The 19,329-nt window shown below is 33.7% G+C and overlaps 2 protein-coding genes and 1 pseudogene across 2 annotated transcripts; all 3 read right to left on the bottom strand.

Annotated features, from left to right (window-relative positions):
* Window positions 1-3,445: 3,445 nt before the first annotated feature.
* Window positions 3,446-8,398, bottom strand: LOC103339492 (beta-glucosidase 12-like). The gene is made up of 13 exons (XM_008242789.2): window positions 8,153-8,398; window positions 7,917-7,986; window positions 5,898-5,956; window positions 5,697-5,772; window positions 5,491-5,562; window positions 5,301-5,388; window positions 4,948-5,203; window positions 4,692-4,807; window positions 4,344-4,567; window positions 4,222-4,253; window positions 3,995-4,097; window positions 3,725-3,833; window positions 3,446-3,623 (listed from the first exon to the last, which is right to left on the bottom strand). The coding sequence occupies exons 1-13, from the start codon at window positions 8,396-8,398 to the stop codon at window positions 3,446-3,448; spliced, it is 1,629 nt and encodes a 542-aa protein (XP_008241011.2).
* Window positions 8,399-11,416: 3,018 nt separating this feature from the next.
* LOC148914732 (uncharacterized) lies at window positions 11,417-12,373 on the bottom strand (annotated as a pseudogene).
* A 33-nt stretch (window positions 12,374-12,406) lies between these two features.
* On the bottom strand, window positions 12,407-13,775 carry LOC103339490 (uncharacterized). The gene is made up of 3 exons (XM_089043289.1): window positions 13,221-13,775; window positions 12,878-13,172; window positions 12,407-12,465 (listed from the first exon to the last, which is right to left on the bottom strand). The coding sequence occupies exons 1-3, from the start codon at window positions 13,773-13,775 to the stop codon at window positions 12,407-12,409; spliced, it is 909 nt and encodes a 302-aa protein (XP_088899415.1).
* Window positions 13,776-19,329: the final 5,554 nt, after the last annotated feature.

Below are 19,329 nucleotides of genomic sequence, written 5' to 3'. Positions count from 1 at the left end.
AGTCCAGACTTGTTTTACTTCTTTTTTCAGTGAATTCACTTGGAGAGTGGCCCTCTCTCTTAAAGTATCTATTGGAATCATAATAATCAGACACATGACAAATATTTTATAGTATCTTTAGTAAGTGGCCCACGTTAACCATCTCACCAAACAAAGGAAAGGCTAACAATAGAGCAACGCAAAATTCCACCGTCATGGCTTCCTAGTAGCCTGTATAAAAGTTTGCTTCTTAAAGTTTCTAACAAAGACAGCTCGAGCTGCTTTATATTTTAGGCTGGTTGGTTTACCTCACACGGTAGCAGTTCATTGAAAAAATCTTCATGTCAAGAAAACCTAGGCCTCCCCTGGCCACAATTTCTATATGCGGTTCAAGTCAATGCTTTATTTTTGTTAGTTGTTGTAAGAGAGGTAAATACTTTGACGGATTAGATGGATGATAGACAAAAAAGATGCAAACTTATTCTCTGGGGAGCCCATTTGGGTTGAATTCAAATTAAATAATGATGCAGTGAAGGAGTGACCAAAGGAAACTAAGCATTAATTATTGTTGTGCAAATTAGTCTTTCTGTTGTTTGGTAAGATGATGAACAAGTGGGCCAATGATTAGGATTCCAATAGATACTTAAGTACATTGCTTCTCCAGATCGTTTAGTGTTACATCGTCTATGCAGCCAAATTCCAATCCAACTACCTAACAGTACTTTTTGAAACTACCCGTTTTAAACCACTACCATTCATGCTCTCACCGGGAGATCTATGGCACAAACCCCAATATCAATACCCCACCAAGAATATTGTATATGACATGAAATGGGGAACATGGAGTGAATAAAGAGATTCATAAAAGTAGGTATTTTTTATTTAATTGATTTGAGTTTTCAACCAAAAAATCTGTTTGGGTTTCTGGGGCAGGTAGAACGAATCAAATAGAGAGAGTAATGAGAGACTGAGGGGGAATAAAGAGAACAAATTGAGTTTTTCCGTTTTTTTGTTTTTGTGCAACTTTTTTCATTATCAGTTTGTGTGGACCTGCAATAATGATCGGAAGAAATGGGGAGAAAGCAGAGGTCGGAGGTGGCTGGGCAGTGGGGAGAGGAGGAGAGTGAGTTTTTTTATTTATTTTTTGAGAATCAAGATTTCATTCAAAGAACTCAAGAACAGAGTACATCTGTAGAAAGAGATAAGAGCAACCATGTAGGTGCTCTCTCAATCCAAGAAACAAAATCATTACAACTGATTGCAAGTTGAGCCAAGGTATATGTGTCACCTTATTACGGATCCCGAATATCTGCATTTAGGAATTGTGTATTTACCTGTATTTAAAAGAATCTTGAACATCCATTAAATCTAATGGGTAAAAGCAAGTCACGTCACAAGTTATTTTTTCCCCATAAACTGTAGAATTTAAGGCTTGCCGAACATCTTTCTATATCAAATGGTGGAACCCAGCAGAGTAATACCGACACCTATTCGCCTTTCCCGATTGTTTGTTTGTTTTTTTTCTTTTTGTATCCTAAGAGATTCTTGTTTTTATTTTTAAAAATCTTAATTCCATAAATTCCATTTTTCATGGTCAATTTATAGATCCATGAAAGGCGATTCCCAATTTCTTCATAACATATTATCTAATTATGTATCTAGGTTTCACCATTGGTGTTTCGTATCTCAGTCTTTAGATCAAGGACACCTCATAAAACGAAGGGCCAAAGCCATTTTTTGTCAACAGGCTCACCACAACCTAATACTCAACCAAAATTAGTCTGGTTCAAATACCTAATCTTCCTGAAAAACTCGTATTTTCTTTCATCAACTATACTCTGATGCTCAACTCACTGGAGTTTTGTTCTTTCATGTTGAAGAACTCATAAATATGGGTAACAATGTGCCAATGCTTCTCTGTGGTTGAAGAAAAATTGTTCTCTAAATTTATTGTAAATTCTGCTATGAAAAAAATATTGTAAATAAACAAAGGAACAAAGAATGAAAAAAAAAAAGGGATCAATTAGAGAAAGTTAGAAACGGTGAACAATGCTTGATTACTTGGTTGTTTAAGATTTTTTGAATGCATATAAATGTACAATATTTTATAGTAGAGACTCGATTTTGTTCATCAGAGGAAGAATAAAAATTTTACTCAAAAAAGAAGATGGAAAATTGACGTCGACAGTTAGCTATGCAACAGTGTGTTTTGTGAGAGAAAAAAAAAAGTTATGTTGCTTGCTTTTACCCATTAGATTTAATGAATGTTTGAGATTCTATCAAATGTGGGTAAATGCACAGTCCCTAAATGCAGAGGCTCGGAATCCCCTTATTACAATAAAAGGAAGCTATGGTTTGCAAGAGAACAAAAAACGTTTTTTATTGTAATCGAATGGGTTCTTTCATACTAGTGAATTTCTTGGATGGATCACCAAAAGAATGTAGGCACAATACTGAACCTCTATAAATTTCTCATGTTCTTTGTATTTGTGTTTACTTTCGATTGTTGTGTACTTTATTCTTGCATGGCTTGTGTGTGTGGTAGTTGCATAGTTCATCAACAACAAGGTCTTGGAGTGTTTTCGCACATGTCTTTCTCTATTGCATTTATATTGTTTTACACTTGTTATTTCGTGGAGATCAAGGACCCAATTTCCTAACATAAAATTCCCGATTTAGTAACCAAAAGCACATGTGATACAAATCCATCGTGCAACAGCAGAAATGACATATTCATATTGAAAGCCAAAGCTAAATAGAAATAAAACAACCTAAAGATAAAACAAACCAAAGCAAACTCTTAAAAGAGTTCCTGAAAATTATTAGACTTAGACAAACTATATTAGCATTAACATTAAGACATACGCAATTATGCAAGCAACATGAGTTTTCTTTTGAAGAAAAATATTGTCCTTTTAACAGAGCACACGGTTTCTCAAATAAGCACGGGGATATTTTCTTTTGAATTTTTAATAAATCCGTGGAGAATTGACACACTAATATCTTGTTCTAAGTTCATTTTAACTTAAAACAAACTAGATATCTTAGTATAAGTAGCAAATATTTCGATCGGGGCTCAACATTCATTTCTTTTAGTTTTTATTTTCATTCATTAGTTTTTTTTAATCTAGAGGAAATCACTTTAATACTTAGCCATAAACGACAGCTGACCATAAGGATTAATACAAACACATGAGGGATACATCAACAACATCTAGAGAATAAGGTATGCCTCCAACCACGTCCACAAACGGCCAAAGCACCTTCACCCCATAAAGCGAACAAACTTGGATAAACCTAGCAGATCAACAATATAAACTAAAATTAAAACAAAACTCACACAAGAAAAGACAACCAACTCAAAATGAGTTGTTGCAACTTATTCCGACTCATAAAGAGTCAAACAGAAAGTTAACACATGAAATATAACTCACACAACTATTGTACTTTATCCATAATTTTGGATTCAAATTTGTGTACTCTTGAGGAAACTTTGGAACCAGTACGTCGAGTCTTTCGGGTGTCTTTTCAGACCATTGGCGTAATCGACATAATTGATACCAAACCGAACAGTGTATCCAGAGCTCCATTCAAAATTGTCTAGTAATGACCATGCAAAGTATCCCTGAACATTAGCACCTTCTCTGCAAATATACACACAAAAAATGAATAAATTTCGGGTCAATGTAGTGATTAACTAAGTGAAATGTAAGAAGGTTACACCATTTGTTGACAAAAAAAATACTTAATTGCCGCTTGGAGGTAACAGAGGTGGTGATAGTAGTAGTAAATTCTATTGGAATCCTTGAGGGCCATCTGAAGTGGTACTTTGGGATTATCGAACTCATCCACGCCTGCAATATAATGCGGTATCAAATGCATACATTTTTTTAATCCAAAAAAGAAATGTGCATTTAAATATAGAGTTTACAACACTCAACTGTATTTTACACCATTATACATATATGTTAAACATTGCTGATGCAATTAATTAATGTTTAAAAGTATTAATTACCATTCTCAGTAATGTACATAATTGGATCATTATACATTTTCTTTGTGTAGAGTATAAGATCGTAAAGTCCTTTTGGGTACATATATAACCAGTCTGAAGCAGCCTGCAATCCCATTTGAAGATTAACGAGAATTTTAGGAGTTATATATGTATGTGGAAAACAAAATATATGTATAGGTATTAATTGTCAAAATAACAATAGCTTATGCTAATAACTTTTTACGTACCTGTGGACCAATGGGAACCCCATTAAACTCAGCTGCCACAATGTATATGGAAAAGAATATTAGGATCTAATTATTCTAAGAACTAATTCATTAATTACTTGAAGTTTTCAATTTGTACTTACTTGTAACATTAACATAAGCATCAGTCAAGTAGCTTGGAGGCGTAGGTATTATATAATCTGCAGGGTAAGCGCTTGCATATCTAGCAGAATAGTAATTCACTCCAATAAAATCATATGACCCTTTCAACAACTTGGATTCTTCATTTGTGAATTTTGGTAATCGTTTTCCAACAAGAAATCGCATGCTAGGTGGGTAGTCACCATTTGTCAATGGGTCCATATACCTACGGAAATATGAAAATCCAAGCTTATGGTATTGTATAAAGTAATGCTATCTAGCTACTCAATGATATAATTCATAAATAAAGCATTTAAATGAGTTTATATATATAAGTGAATAATACTTGCCATCCAAACATAAAATCCAAAGCTCGAAATGCGGCATCTATATCATGCTTTGCCTTAGAAGCGGGCTCAAACCAGTGAGTATTCAATGTTATTCCTATCATACCTTTTTGCAATGCCTACATAAGAAAATTGAATATATTTGTTGGTTTAGAGACAGATAAAAAAGAGAGTAAAACCTTTGTTTATTTACATATCCAAACTATTCTCTTTTCTATTGTTACCAAATAATAATAATAATAATAATAACTTGTCAGACCTGATATTTATCCTTGTACAATTTTACAGCGGCGGCATGAGCAAGGAGTTGGTGGTGTGTCACCAAATATGGTTCAGTAGCCGAATCTCCACCTAGGCATGTTTGGTCGTACTTATAAGAGCATCGGCCTGGTGCGTGGATCCCGATTGTATAACCATGGTTACTCACGGTATATGGCTCATTAACTGTCATCCAGTGCCTTACTCGATCACCAAATTCCTTATAACAAAGTTCTGCGTATGCTCTAAAGTCATCGCTGTGTGTACACATTTCAAAATTTATTTATTATATATAGTATTATTTATTTAATTAAATTATCAATAATATCTAGAGCCTGAAATTTATTCACTTACACAATATGAGGGCTTAAGAAACCACCATATTTTTCTTGTAAGACTTGGGGAACATCCCAATGAAAGAGTGTAACATATGGTTTCATACCTTTATATAGTAAAAGAAAATTAAAATTAAAATATGTTTTTATGAGTGCATGTACCATATTAATGTAATGGGGATTATATATGAGATTGGCAGTCGTATAACCTTTCTTTAGGAGTTCATTGATGAGATTGTTGTAGTATTCGATTCCTTTCGGGTTAGGTCGACCAGTTCCTCCTTATAAAAATTAAAAACAAGAAGTAAATATAACCCAATACCTATCTATAAATATAAATAGCATAAAATAAAACATGCTAAACTTTAAATTGGTTTGTCACGATCAAATATGGTGATGCAGATGACCAACGTACTTGGTAATACTCTGGACCATGAGATAGAGAACCTATACGCTTCCATTGACAAATTCTTCATAATCCCCACATCTTCCTGTAGTGACACAATATATGTACATAATTATAAGATAGAAGTTAAAAACTAAGGATCCAATTAGAATTCAATATGTACACTTCAACTACAGAAGGCCAAGAGAATAAAATTTGTGATTTTAGAACCTTATAGCGGTGATATTCATCAATGGCGACATCTCCATTACTTTGATCAGCGATCTTTTCTACAATTAACCAAAGATAATTTATCTTTTAGAGCATAAAGTTCGAAGAAATCATATCGTGTAAACTTTTGTGTGTAGACCAATTATGCATACCACATGACCACTAATAATTAAAAATAGGGCTTCTTAGATCTAAGTCCAAAATAATTAGCTGTCATTAGGTTTAGTTCACGTGTTTTTTGTTTTAGATGTAGGTCCTTTGACATTTATTACTTTTTTTGTTATTTCGATTTTACCCTTTGAGGTAAATAAGGATTTAAAATCTAAATTTAATACATTATTTTCTTGTAATTGAATTTCTTAATTTAAATTTTGAACTCTTTCCTTGATAATATTTACCTAATATATGGATAAAATACAATTTAATCAATGAAAAGTAAAGACCCACATATTATACAAATCGATCAAACAAGCACCCACATGAAATTATGTACCAGACATATAGGTAAATAGTGTTATTATTAGCAACGAAAAAAACTAAGTGATAAATAATGTTACCTATAAGTTAGGAACATAAATTAGAAGACTACCTATAAGTTAGATACAAAAATAGACAAATAAAAATTGTATGTTATCTATAAAAAAAAGTACATAAAATACTATTATACATTGTCGAAAATATGAAAAAACACATATATACCTATGCAATAGGCAATAGAATACCTACACCACAGAATTTCTACTATATATATCCACAAGAGTATGAAATGTATCTCTACCATAGGGTGAACAAAAATAAAAATTGTTACCTATATCTCATGTACTAAACAATGTGTTTGCAAATTGATCAGGTTTTTCCTTGCATGCTTCAAATGATCTGGTTTTTCCTTGCATGTTGAAGTATAGTTAGGGATTTCTGTTTGCAAACTAATCTGGTTTTTCCTTGCATGCTTCAATTGGAAACCATAGAAATGCATAGGTAGTTGTTTTAGAGGGAAATGTCGTTTTGGATCATTATTGATCCTTTTAGCTGCAAGTATATCAAGTTCTCAACCTTTGTGTCTTACATTATAAATTTAGCAAATGAATGTCATCATCCATCACTACCACTCTTTGATCTGCTCTTGCGTGTGATGTATGTTTCCATGTGCATATAGAGGTACTAAAAGTTCCACAATCAAATGCTTTGGCCGACAATGTATAATAGTTTGTAACAACGTGATTTTTGGGATATGTTTGCGATTTTTTTCCTTTTCTATTTAATGACAAATGTTATAAATGGCTACTTATTATCACATAAATTACTATTAGACAAACGTTATAAATAGCTAATAATTATCACATAAATTACTATTATCCGATTCAAAGCATAAGGGGCGACATTGGAAAAAAAATGATTTTAAAAAATTAAAAATAAAAAGATTACATCATAAAATATTTAAAAAAGGAATGTAATTCTATGTGGTACAAAAGTCAAAGGACTTGTATCAAAGTCACCAAATCCGAGGATTAAACCCAACTTCTCAATAGAAATTTGGATCTAAATCAACTTTTCTATTAAAAATAATACAAAGTAATCCAGATATTCAAATAGCTAGCAACCTTCTTGTTGTTGTAACTAAAATTCATGTTCCATGTGTACCCCTATTAGATGTATAACCTTCTTCAATTCTTTACAACTTTCCAACTATCTAGTGGAGTCTTCATTTTGTTGGATGAGGTTTCAAGTTCGACTCACATGGATGTATGAATGACATATATTTTTGGTCAATTTTATACATGGTCATGGTTATGGTGGCGTAACTCTGTTGATGGTGCATGATCCCATTGTAAAATGTATACTCACCACTTTAATTTCTTAAGAACAAAAGCAAATCCATTTTGTCCTTGAAAGAATCTGAACATTCTTTTAAGGTGAACGCATATTTTTTGCATATGCCCTTGACGTACTGGATTAGGAACGTAATGTATTTCAAGGCCTTACAAAAATGTTCATTAATTGATTGATTGGTTGACAGACCTGGATGGTTGTGGGTGAAGGAATCCCATATGCTTGGTCCTCTACCATCTTCGTTTGCAGCACCTTCTACCTGAAATGTGCATACGTATTACGTATACGTATATATGTACAGAATGAAGATGTCAGCATTCATACATGGATGTTAATTATCTGACATTGAAATTAGATTAAACCTAAGTAACTTAATTAAAACAACTTAAAGAGTGATTAATTAAGCCCTAGAAGGAGATGATGACCTGGTAAGCTGATGAAGCAGCGCCAAATATGAAATGTGGTACAAGAGAATCAAAATGGGCCCTGTTCAGATTATTTGGGCAGTCAATGGGTGGAGAGGGTTTTTGGTAATGCAAAGCATTGGTATTTGCCAATGCAAAGCCAAAGAGAAGCACCACATGTAAGAGCAAAGAGTGTAATTGCATTGCCATAACTAAGTCTAAGTGGAGAGGGTTTTTGGTGCTCTTCCTGGTATACTGCTGCTCCATGGAGTTTATATAGAGCCTAGAGGGAGGGGGTACATAAAATATTTGATCTCATCTTGATTATAAACGATTCTGAGCTCCTTGAATATTTAAAAGGAAAGCAAATTTGCAAACAAAAAGTCGTTACTTGACGCTAGCTATAGACTGGTACACGCAGTAGCATCAAAAAAAGTTTGGCCGCACTGGTTGTTTAAAAGGTCAGAAGTACATGCTATGGTTTTCTATGTGGTTCAAATCAATGCCTTAGTTTTGTTAGTTGTAAGAGAGGCAATAATTAATATTTACTTAGAGCATCTATAATCATGCTCCCTATTTTTTAGTTAAAATTTAGTCAAAAATACACAAAAGCAAATTGATTATTGTTTAGAGAGCCGATTTGGATTGAATTAAATGTTTTATTTTTTACCTGCAAGGTAAAATATTTTTTTTCGTACATGTATGTGAAAGATTTTAAAAAATATATTATTTTTTTTTGCGTAAAATATATATATATATATATGTATTTATACAAGCAATGGTCTAAAATGATATAGTTAGGTAAAGTGATTTATTTAGTTACTGAAAAGTTTAGATAAGGGAAATTCTACTTAGGTATCTGAAAACTAAAATGTACTTTCATTAGGTACATTAGAGTTGTACGTGGGTGTAGATTAACATTAAACTTAAGCATGCTAAAATTCTACTTAAGTTAGGTACATTTATAATATAGTTAGGTATACACCATGGGTGAACCAGTCTATAGCTAGCGTCAAGTTTGTGGGTTTATAGGTTTGGGTTTATTAAGATTCTACTATGGGTTCTTATGTGTGGTCTACCTTTTCTACGGTTTCCTTGATAGCTGCAGTTTCTCCAAAAATATAAAAAGTTCAATTTTAGTACAATTTAAGCTTAACGAATAAGAACACCGGCATGGTGCTAATATACCAGTTGCATAATCACCCATGGCTCAACTCAACTCAGTCAACACAAGGCAAGCCGACTATAATGGTCAGATATATATAATTATACTAAGTATCTAAAGTGCACTTTCACTATAGTTCCTTTTTTTTATTTATATATAAGCTTTCATTTTAAGACACTATATAGTTTAGTAATTTAGAAAATAGATATACAATTTACCTAATTAACATGAGGCCAAAGAAAAAAAACTAACACCTACTTTTACCAAAATCATATCAAAGAACATTAAAATTACAGGATATGCCATTTATTATTATTATCAAATTTCGGTATTTAATTTTAAACCAAACCAACAGCCGTTGGTCGCGCGAAGAGTTGAGACCGACCCCAAAATCTCAACCACCAACGGCGATAATCAACGGCGACAATCAACGACGACAATTAACGGCGACAACCACCAACGAAGAACACACCAACGATCAACCCAATTCTTCATTCTCTCTTTTAGCAGTTCCAACCTATTCCCCAAAATCTGAAATGGCGACCAGCAACGAGCGACAACCAGAAGCGACGACCAGCAACGATGACGATTGAAGGGTTTAGCACTCTCTTGGGAAAAAATCTTAAGAAAATGACCCCTAACACAAATTTGCCTTCGATTTTAGGGTTCTGAAATTTTACTTACTGTTCATTCTTCATTCTGCAATGTAGTTTAGGTTTTGGGTTTAGTTTTGGTTTGAAAACCTCTAAAAACCAAAAAATCACAAAAGAAAGAAAAAGAGCATCAAATCTGTTTTCTGCACTGATCAAGAAAACAGAAACTGCATTGTAGTTTCTGCTCAATTATTTGTACTTCTTTCCATTTCAAGTCAAGTTGTTCTGTAGTTTCTGTTATGTTTTGTAGTTCTTGTTTTGACTATGCTGATCTTTCAATTTCATGTCAAGTTGATGTATATTTTGTGTTTTGGATTGCTCCTATTATATTTTTATTATGTTTGATGTTTTGCCTTTTGGGTTGCTCCTTTTAAAAGGGGAAGAGCATCAAATAATTCTGTTTTTTGCATTGCAGTGAAAGACAAACTGCATTGCAATGAACCTACGCATTGCAGTTTCTATTTGCTTGTAGTTTATCTCTACTTCTCCTAATAGTATTTTCATCCTTTCTTGTTGCAGATCATAAATAGCACAAGAAATGTCACCACAAAAGAAGGAAGCTCAAAACCAACCAAAGCGAAGAATCAAAATGATGGCTCAAAAGAGTAAACCAAAGGCAAAGCCAAAGCCAAAGCCAAAGCCAAACTATGATTGGAAAGCAAAGCACCCAGACTATGTCCAGTTTCGGTGCAATGTCAATGCTTTCAACAACATCATTACGGACATAAAAGACAAGCTCAATGAAAGGAACATGATGCAACAAAACGAAAGGGAAACAACAAACTGCACTGAATTTTCTGGTCAAATATTGCAACAAATTAAAACTGCAGTGCAGTTTATATAAATAAATAAATAATTTGCTCAAAAAATGTGAAAAGAACCCAAGAGCCAAAGCCATAATCAAAGTACTTTGTTCAAAACACATTTAAGTAGGTCAAGTTGTAACATTCCAATATACTTGCAAAAATTATTCTAAAATTGAATTATTAAACAAGAAGCTGCACTACAGTTTCTCGTCAAAATTTGCACTGCTGCTCAAAAGGTAAAGGCATAATCAAAGTACTAAAACTAATATCAAAACACATTTAACTCCATGAGCAGTTATAACATTCCCATAGACTAGCAAAAAGTATTCTGAAATTGAATTATGGGACAAGAAACTGCACTGCAGTTTCGGTCAAAATCTGCAACAAATAAGCAGAAGCTTTTGCAACAAAATCTGCTCAAATCTGAAAAAAAAAAAAAAAAGCATTCAATGGCAGTCAAAAACGAATATCCACTCATGAAACAATTTTATAATTTTCATTAACTTCAAAAAAGAATCATAATATCCAATTAGAAGCTGTGTAGCCAATTAAAAGCAACTAAAACTGCAATGCAGGTTTTGCAAAAAGTGCAATGCAGAAACTGACTATACATTCACTAAACCATATCTAACGTAAGCAATCGTCAACTGAGAAGGAATGTTCATATCACAGCCTTGCAAGTGTTCCTATTATGCCCAGTAACACTACACCGACTGCATTTCAATGGCCCTTTAAATTCACCAAAAGCCTTGATCCTCTTTGTTGGTGGTCTTCCGGCTGGCCTCTTCGTAATTGGCGGAAGCACAACTCCAGCTGCAAAACTGTTGCTGCCCAAGCCTTTCCAATATCTGGAATAGGAAAAATAGGACTCTCATAGGCTTTTCGAAAGAAGTCAGTCCTGTAGTAACACTCCACGTAATCATAAACTGAATCTTTCTTTGCTAGAATTGCAGCCACCGCATGCATGCAAGGAAAACCGTCAATTTGCCAAAGACGGCAAGAGCAAGTCCTTTGCTCAAGATCAACCATCACAGAATAATCAGCAAATACTTCAAAAATAGTGAAACTAGAATGACGAACTACCCAAGTCCTATCGGCCTCCGCATTTTCCCACAGTCTAGTTTCCATCTCCGGACACAAAATTGTTGTCCACTTCTCCGCTTCAATTCGTCGTTGAGAATTCAATACCATCAATTTCTGTCGAATCCCTTCTATCAAAGGTAGCACCGGCAAATCTCGAAACACACCAACCCAATTATTAAATGACTCCGCTAAACTGTTTGCCATCTCCTCATACCGCATTCCTTTGAAATATGCGTTGGCATAGTGATCTCTAGACAAATCAGATATAAATGTCTTCACTTTCGAACTCCCAACAATCATCAACTCCTCTATTGCTACCGTAAACTCTTCCTCTGTAACAGCAAATGCGCATCTACTAAATAAATTGATAACATGGTCTTGGAGCAATTTCCCATAACTGACTTTGGGTACTTCGATATCAAATTCTGTTTGAGGTGATAGTAACAGTAAGAATGAGGCCATCCAAGAAACACAAACCCATTGCATTTAACAAACCTTGATTGCGATCCGAGAAAAAGGTCACCACTCTCCCCATCGGTAGCAAAATAGAAGCCAAATGTTGAAGAAATCAAGTCCAATTCTCCTCTGTCTCAGAATCAACAACTCCAAAAGCTAGAGGATAAAACCCTGCAAAACAAAACCAAAAACACAAGTATAAGCAAAAAAAGGAAATTGCAGTTTGAAAATAAATCTTCTCAAATTTGAAAGGAAACCAAAAGGCAAATCCATGATCCAAGTACTAAAACTAAGTTTAAAACACATTTATGTTCATGAGCAGTTGCAACATTCCCACAGACATACAAAAATTATTAAGAAAATCGAATTATGAAACAAGAAACCGCAATGTAGTTTCTGCTAAAAAATTGTAACAAATGAAATCTGCAATACATTACAGTAACCATACCTTGATTTCCATTCTTTCCGGAAGCACAGAGAAGCTGCCTCCTTGTACTTGCTCTTCAAAAACGTAGCATCAATGAACAACAATGGTATGCAATATTGAAATCCAGCAATGCAACCGCCAAACGACACAAAAAACCGTCTAAAGCGATTAATTCCAGCTTCACATTCAAGAGTGCAAAGAGAACCAGGGTCAGTTTCTTTACGGCGTCCGCATACCACACTAACTCGTTGAAGGACTTCGACTCATCATCGTGAACATTCAATTTAGCTAACTCTTTGCCAAACCATGCATGGTAGTATGAAATATCTATACCATAATAATCTTTGAACTTATGTATAATCTCAACTGGCTTCAGCTCTGGTTTTGCACGAATTCTATCCACAATGAGGGAGGACACCACACGAGACCTCATCATCTTACTCTTTGATTCCTATATCCCACCCGCACATGTATGCACATTATTTAATGTCCGAATTACAAAACAGCCAGTAGCTTCACAACGAGAAGCATAAACACGCCAGCTACAACCCTTTAATTTCTTATTCGAACAAATAGCAACCACCCGCTTCTTGTCATTGCCGGCATATAAAAAATTAAATCCTACTTCAAGAGCGTACTTGCACAATTTCAAACGGAACTCCTCTGCACCACCGTCAAACTTCTGCCCTACATGATGTATGTACGTCTCCCACTCATTCGACAACAAAGGCTTAGCACTTGCTATCTTCAACCTGCCCAAAAATTCATTTCTGTCTTTGACAGTACTAGAACACGACGACTCGCCCTTTTCACATGCTATCAACTCCTTATTTACACAAAAATCACCACTATATTCACTGCTCCCGTATAAATCCTTCACTAAAATATCAATACTCTTCTCATTTGATACAAACAAAAATGTCCTCATCATGTCCAAATCGCTATCCGTTTCTAGAAAACAACTCGGATAACTGGGCAGCGAATACCGTAACGTAAAACAACCCAACTGCAAACCCTTAAACCTTAGACACAAAGTCTTCAAAATATCAACCATGGATGACTCTGATGAAACTGAAAAACATAATGGTTTCCGACTTCTATGTGCACTTGGCAATGACACACACCTCCATTAGCCTTGAAAATGCAAACAAAACAACAAACAAAAACAGAAAACAATTCAAATCAGTAAATAATGTACATGAGCAGTTGTAAAATTCCAATAGACTTCCAAATATTAGTCTGAAATCAAATTATGAAATAAGAAATGCAATGCAGTTTCGCCAAAACTACAACAAACAGCAGTTTATGACAGAAAATCAAAACAATTCGAATAGAAACCAAAAGGAAACCACGATAAAAGTACTAAAACTAAATTCCATAAACATACAAGTCGATATAAACGAAAACAGGTTCTAAAGTACTCATACCTCAAAACTTAGGACTGCCAAAAATCTCCACAACCAAACAGCAGCTTAAAATCAAGTCGATCACGAAACGAAGAATATAGGGTTTAGCATTGAACGCCACAAGATCGCGCCGCAAAATTGAGCCACAAAACTGAGCTCGAAATACCTGAACTAAGGAGAACATAAATCACCCAAAATCGATAGTCATTGGCACATGCAAATCGAGCAGCGTAGCGAAAAAAAAAAATGCGAAAAAACGAAGAAAATAAAGGAAAACCTACTAGAAAATTGAGCTCCAACGGCGGATCCACAACCACAGCTCCGAAACGAAAACGAAAGAGAAACTCGCGCGTAGTTTAAATATTCGGAGGTAAAAGCGTCATTTAATTTGTAGGTTTACAGATGGGCCAGGCTTTTTAAGAAGAAGGGTAGAATTGTCTTTTCATTTGTTATTTTTAAGCTGGCCCAACGAATCTGGGCCAGTCTTTGACTTAATCTAAAATAGCAATTTTTTCTTATGTATTAAAACCCGAACCAAAATACCTAATATCTCACTTACTAATTAGTAAACCTAATTATGTCTAATTCCTAATTTTTCTTAATATCAATGGGGGAATTTCACTCGGATTTATTTCAACAATGGAAAGAAGTATGACTAGACCAATAACTAACTAGTATGTACATTAAAATCTTAATTTATTGAATTAGGATTCTACTTAGGTACGTTAATAATATTTAGGTCATCTTCCGTCATAAGGTTAAATGTAATCTAGGGTTATAATTTTAGCCCTCCAAAATATTAATTTTTAAAGAATAGTGTAGGGCTAAATTTTTCCATCGCCAGCCATGGAGGGCTATATTTTAGGACTCTCCATATTTTATTATTTTGAGAAAAACCGTTGTACAACACTCATACATTCCACTGTTATATATTGTTTAATTTAATTAAACTACTATTTAGGGACAATATTCCAGATATATGTGTACGTTGATAAGAATTTGAAGAAATTTGGAGGTATTTTGAAAAGAAAAAAATTGCTGCATTTCAAAAGGTTCTGACATCCCAATGGTCAGAACCAATTGTTTATAATTAAAAACAAAAAGAAAATAATTTTAAATGCATTTAAAAAGTAAAAAGAGAAGAAGAAAAAAAACAAAGAATTAACGTTTCAAAAGATTCAGACCGTTTTATATATATAACTTTATATTGAGGATCCTCAAATAATTTTATTTGAGGGCGTCTTTAGTACCATACAATTTTTTCCCAATGATCCAAACCATCTATTTTTAGGTCTTCATTCATAGATCATCCTTACAAAAAATTAGACAAATCGGAAACCGTTTGATATCCAATTGTGTCATACAAAATCAATGAACACGGTGCTTCAAGAAAGTACTAAAATTTCAATAAATCAATTGAATGGTCAAATGATATCGGATTCAAGTGATTTTTTGTAGAGATGATCTTTGAATGAGTATCTACAAAATAGACGGTTTGGATTATTGAAATACAATCCGAGCCTACAAGGGGTGTCCTCAAATAAGCTTATTTGAGGATCCCTCAATGGAAGCTCTCTCTATAACAAGATATCTTAAAGTTTAGATATGTGAGTGAAGCTAATTGATTAATGTATTGATTAAAGAAAGGACGTCACTAAATGCCTCCCAGCTTCTAATGGTTGTGTCATGTAACACAACCCATGGTTCATCATGGAAAAATCTTTTGATAACGAAGCTTAAATTCCCATGGCTTCAAGGAAATTGGGTATAGCAGCGAGGTGTGTATGCTTCGTGCTTTATGGTATCAGTGAAAGATCACTAATATGGCCTTGTAGTTTCGTTTGGGTAGTTTTCCTTTCTTTGGGTTGGCCTGTGTTTTTAGCCTGATCTTGTGCTTTGTTTGCTGAGTCTTTTCGTAGTTTTTGTTGGGCTTAATTGGGCCCTTTGGTTGTTGGTTGGGTTGTTGCCATTTGTTTCTTTATTATTTTTAAAATTTTTTTATAGGTTCCCATTTGTTTCTTGTCTCTTTATGCTGCACTCGAATTCAAATTTTTTTTCTCGTTATTTAAATTAAATTAAAGTAGAATATCGTTTGTATAAAATAAAATATGAATGTAGGTTATAACATGTGTACGTATGAATTTTTAATTTTATTCTATGTGAGTTTTTAAGTTTTTAACCCACTTTGTATTTTTGCCAAGTTTTCATACAACGGAAAAGACAAAATATCTGAAACATATCAGATTCAACATTACTGCTGTATTTATTAGCTTTGTTTTTCCAGAATACGTACATTAATTCAAACATCAATACATTTATTATTAGCTTTGTTTTTTCAGAAGCATATACGAACCTACTTCACGGGATACTGTTTTTCTTTCCCTTTTCTCATTGTGATATGTGGGAAGAAATCTGCAATGCCAATTTCAAAAGGCTCATATTTTAAAATCGGAAAGACTTATGAAGATCTTAGAACTCAAGTGATTAAATTTTTTTAATCTTTTACTCAAAGTTCTATGTTCTTTTAATATCGTTTGTAATGATAATAATAATAATAATAATTGGTAAAACTTTAAACAGATTCTGAGATTGCTTTTTGGTGAAAAACAAATTGAAGTGCTTTTGAGTTATAAAAACACTTTTTGAATAAAACACTTGATTTTTTTTAATTCTTCTACTAAAAATACTTTACCCACTTCTACTAAGGCTGAGCTTAATAGGAGCAAGAGACTTGGTGGCAACAACTAGAATGAAATATGTTGACGCAGAAAAATGGTTATGTACTTTTCCCGCGCAACTTAGTGATATGTTTTTCCTTCGGTATGCTATGGCCTCGGTAGGGCGTTATAATAAGATAGTAAACGCTCGGTAAGTCCTAACCGGTGTGGTACTCCGAAGGCTCTCCGATGCTTAAGTAAGTCGGATTTGATAAGTTTGAATACTGATTAATAGACGTATGCCGTGAGTTACGATTGATTACCTCCAACCGTGGTACATTGTCCTCTTTTATAGGCCTTGGGAGGTGTGCAATTTGTTTAGAGTTTCGATGTGGGGTGTGGCATCGATTGTGGGGCCACGTGTCCCGAGGATGAGGTTGCCCTAATGATGCGACCGGTAGGAATGATGCGAAGAAAGGTGCCGAAGGCTCCCATAGCTCGGGTTTGGTCCACGTGTCCGATGTTCATTGACTGCTCATTTTGGTATAAACAAAATATTATTTAATCGTGGAAATGTCATGTCAGGTGCACTTAACAAAAGCGTTTATGAGTAGAAATATTTCATACATAAACAGTCTCAAATGTGCCCCTAAACTTAGAACAATAAATTATGAAATTCGTTTCGTCTAAAAAAAATAACGAAGAAGCCGCAAATGTTTTGGTTGTACACAACTATTAACATTAGTTTAAACAAGTTTGTCAATACAATACAGATAATATATTGTGAATAAATTGCAGTGCAGCAATAATAAAACTAAAACTGGTGAAATGAAAGTAGGACTTCCATTCAACCATGAAAGCCATATGCTACCAGATGGAACAAGTCGTACACACGTAGTGTGAATAATAGTCTGAAACCATTGCCATATGTGGTTACCTAATCATTAGTTTTTCTCTTTTAATACCAGAGAGGTTACCTAATTAATATTCTTAGATTTTATTCATTTCAAATTCTTATTATATAATTGATGCAGATACCAGAGCAAGAACAAAAGATAGGCCAAATTTTTTTAAATATTAATGTAATTAATCATCTCTACTCGTAAACATTATCTTATAAGAATATATCAGGTTTGGAATTTGCCCATAAAAAATGATTAAATTATTCAAAATCAAATATTTTGATGGTCCTAGAAACCAAGGTGGGTGTGGTCCATGTTTCTGGTGAATTCTGAAACCCTAATTGTTAAGTTCCAACGTATTGTTTTGGTCTCACAGGACAACACATCATCCAAATTGCTCATTTCAGGCAAGCTCATGTGAGAGGTTGCCTTTGCTTCCTTCATGGGCAACCACCCAAATGGTGGAAATTTGAGAGTACAGAAACTGCCAAAGTTCCTAGAAACAGTCAAAGTAAATTCTGGGTTTCTCTGCCAAAGTTCCTAGAAACAGTCAAAGTAAATTTTGGGTTTCTCTCTTCTTTCTCTTGCTTAAAGGTTGGAGCAATGAGATGATATCTTGTGTTAGTGACAGTCTTTTGTTAGTTAGAAGTATATAAAAATGTCATTAAAGACTTTTAGCAGTATAATATCTTTTGTCAGTACAATTGAGAATAAAAATTGCCTGAGTTCTTGGAAATAGTCAAAGCAAAATTTAGAATCTCTTTTTTTTTTTTTCTTACTATGTGTTTAGCTCGGGAGAAGTTACCACCAATATAGCACACCGATATGATGTTAGGAGTTCATTCAAAAATTGTATCCAATCATTAATACAATATGCTTAGAGCTCATTCAAAAAATTAAAGTTACTATGTGTTTATAAATACTTTTATTGAATGCAAGTTGAAACTCCTATAAAAAATTCAAGTACTTCTTAAATAATCATTTAAAAAGCACTTTTATAATTCTGAAGCACAATTAATATTTGAAGCTTATTTTTTTAATATAAGTGATAATCTAAATTATAGAAGGATGAGGTTACATATACACTACCACAATGTCGTGAGAGTCCTTTTCCATTAGTTTAGACCCATTGACACTTCTTCCTATTAAGTTTTCGAGAGTCAAAAATTGCTTTAAACCTGTTCATATATAGTCGCAATACAACCTTAATCTTTTTGAAGGAAATATATTTATTTGGCAACAATTACAACCCTATTGTTATCACCCCACAAAAATCCATTAAAAACCTAATAGGAGCTGTGTGAATTTGGGAATTCAAATTTCATTGCCTTTTTATTTATTATTATATTTATTTTTATCAGGCAAATGAACCCTATTTGAAATCGAGCAGCGTCCCATTGTAGAAATTAAAGGCGTCAACGTGCTTTGAAACAAACAAACAACAACAAAAAAAAAAAAAAAAAAAAAAAAAAAGAACAAAACAAAAAGACTGGAATATTCAAACATCGCGTGCGGGTAGAGGCAAAATTGGTCCACGCTTGGGTAAAATTTAATTTAACAAACAATAAAATAAAAATAGTTGAGTAATTTTTTTTTTGTGTTCAATTTCAAACCTTTAAGAAATTAAACCCGAGAAACAGAAA

This window comes from Prunus mume, linkage group LG8, assembly GCF_029339155.1.
Source record: "Prunus mume cultivar Tortuosa linkage group LG8, ASM2933915v1, whole genome shotgun sequence".
In the NCBI taxonomy this organism is placed as follows: Eukaryota; Viridiplantae; Streptophyta; class Magnoliopsida; order Rosales; family Rosaceae; genus Prunus; species Prunus mume.
The sequence above is the reverse complement of the archived record's forward strand: the minus strand, read 5'-3'. Positions and strand labels throughout refer to the sequence as shown.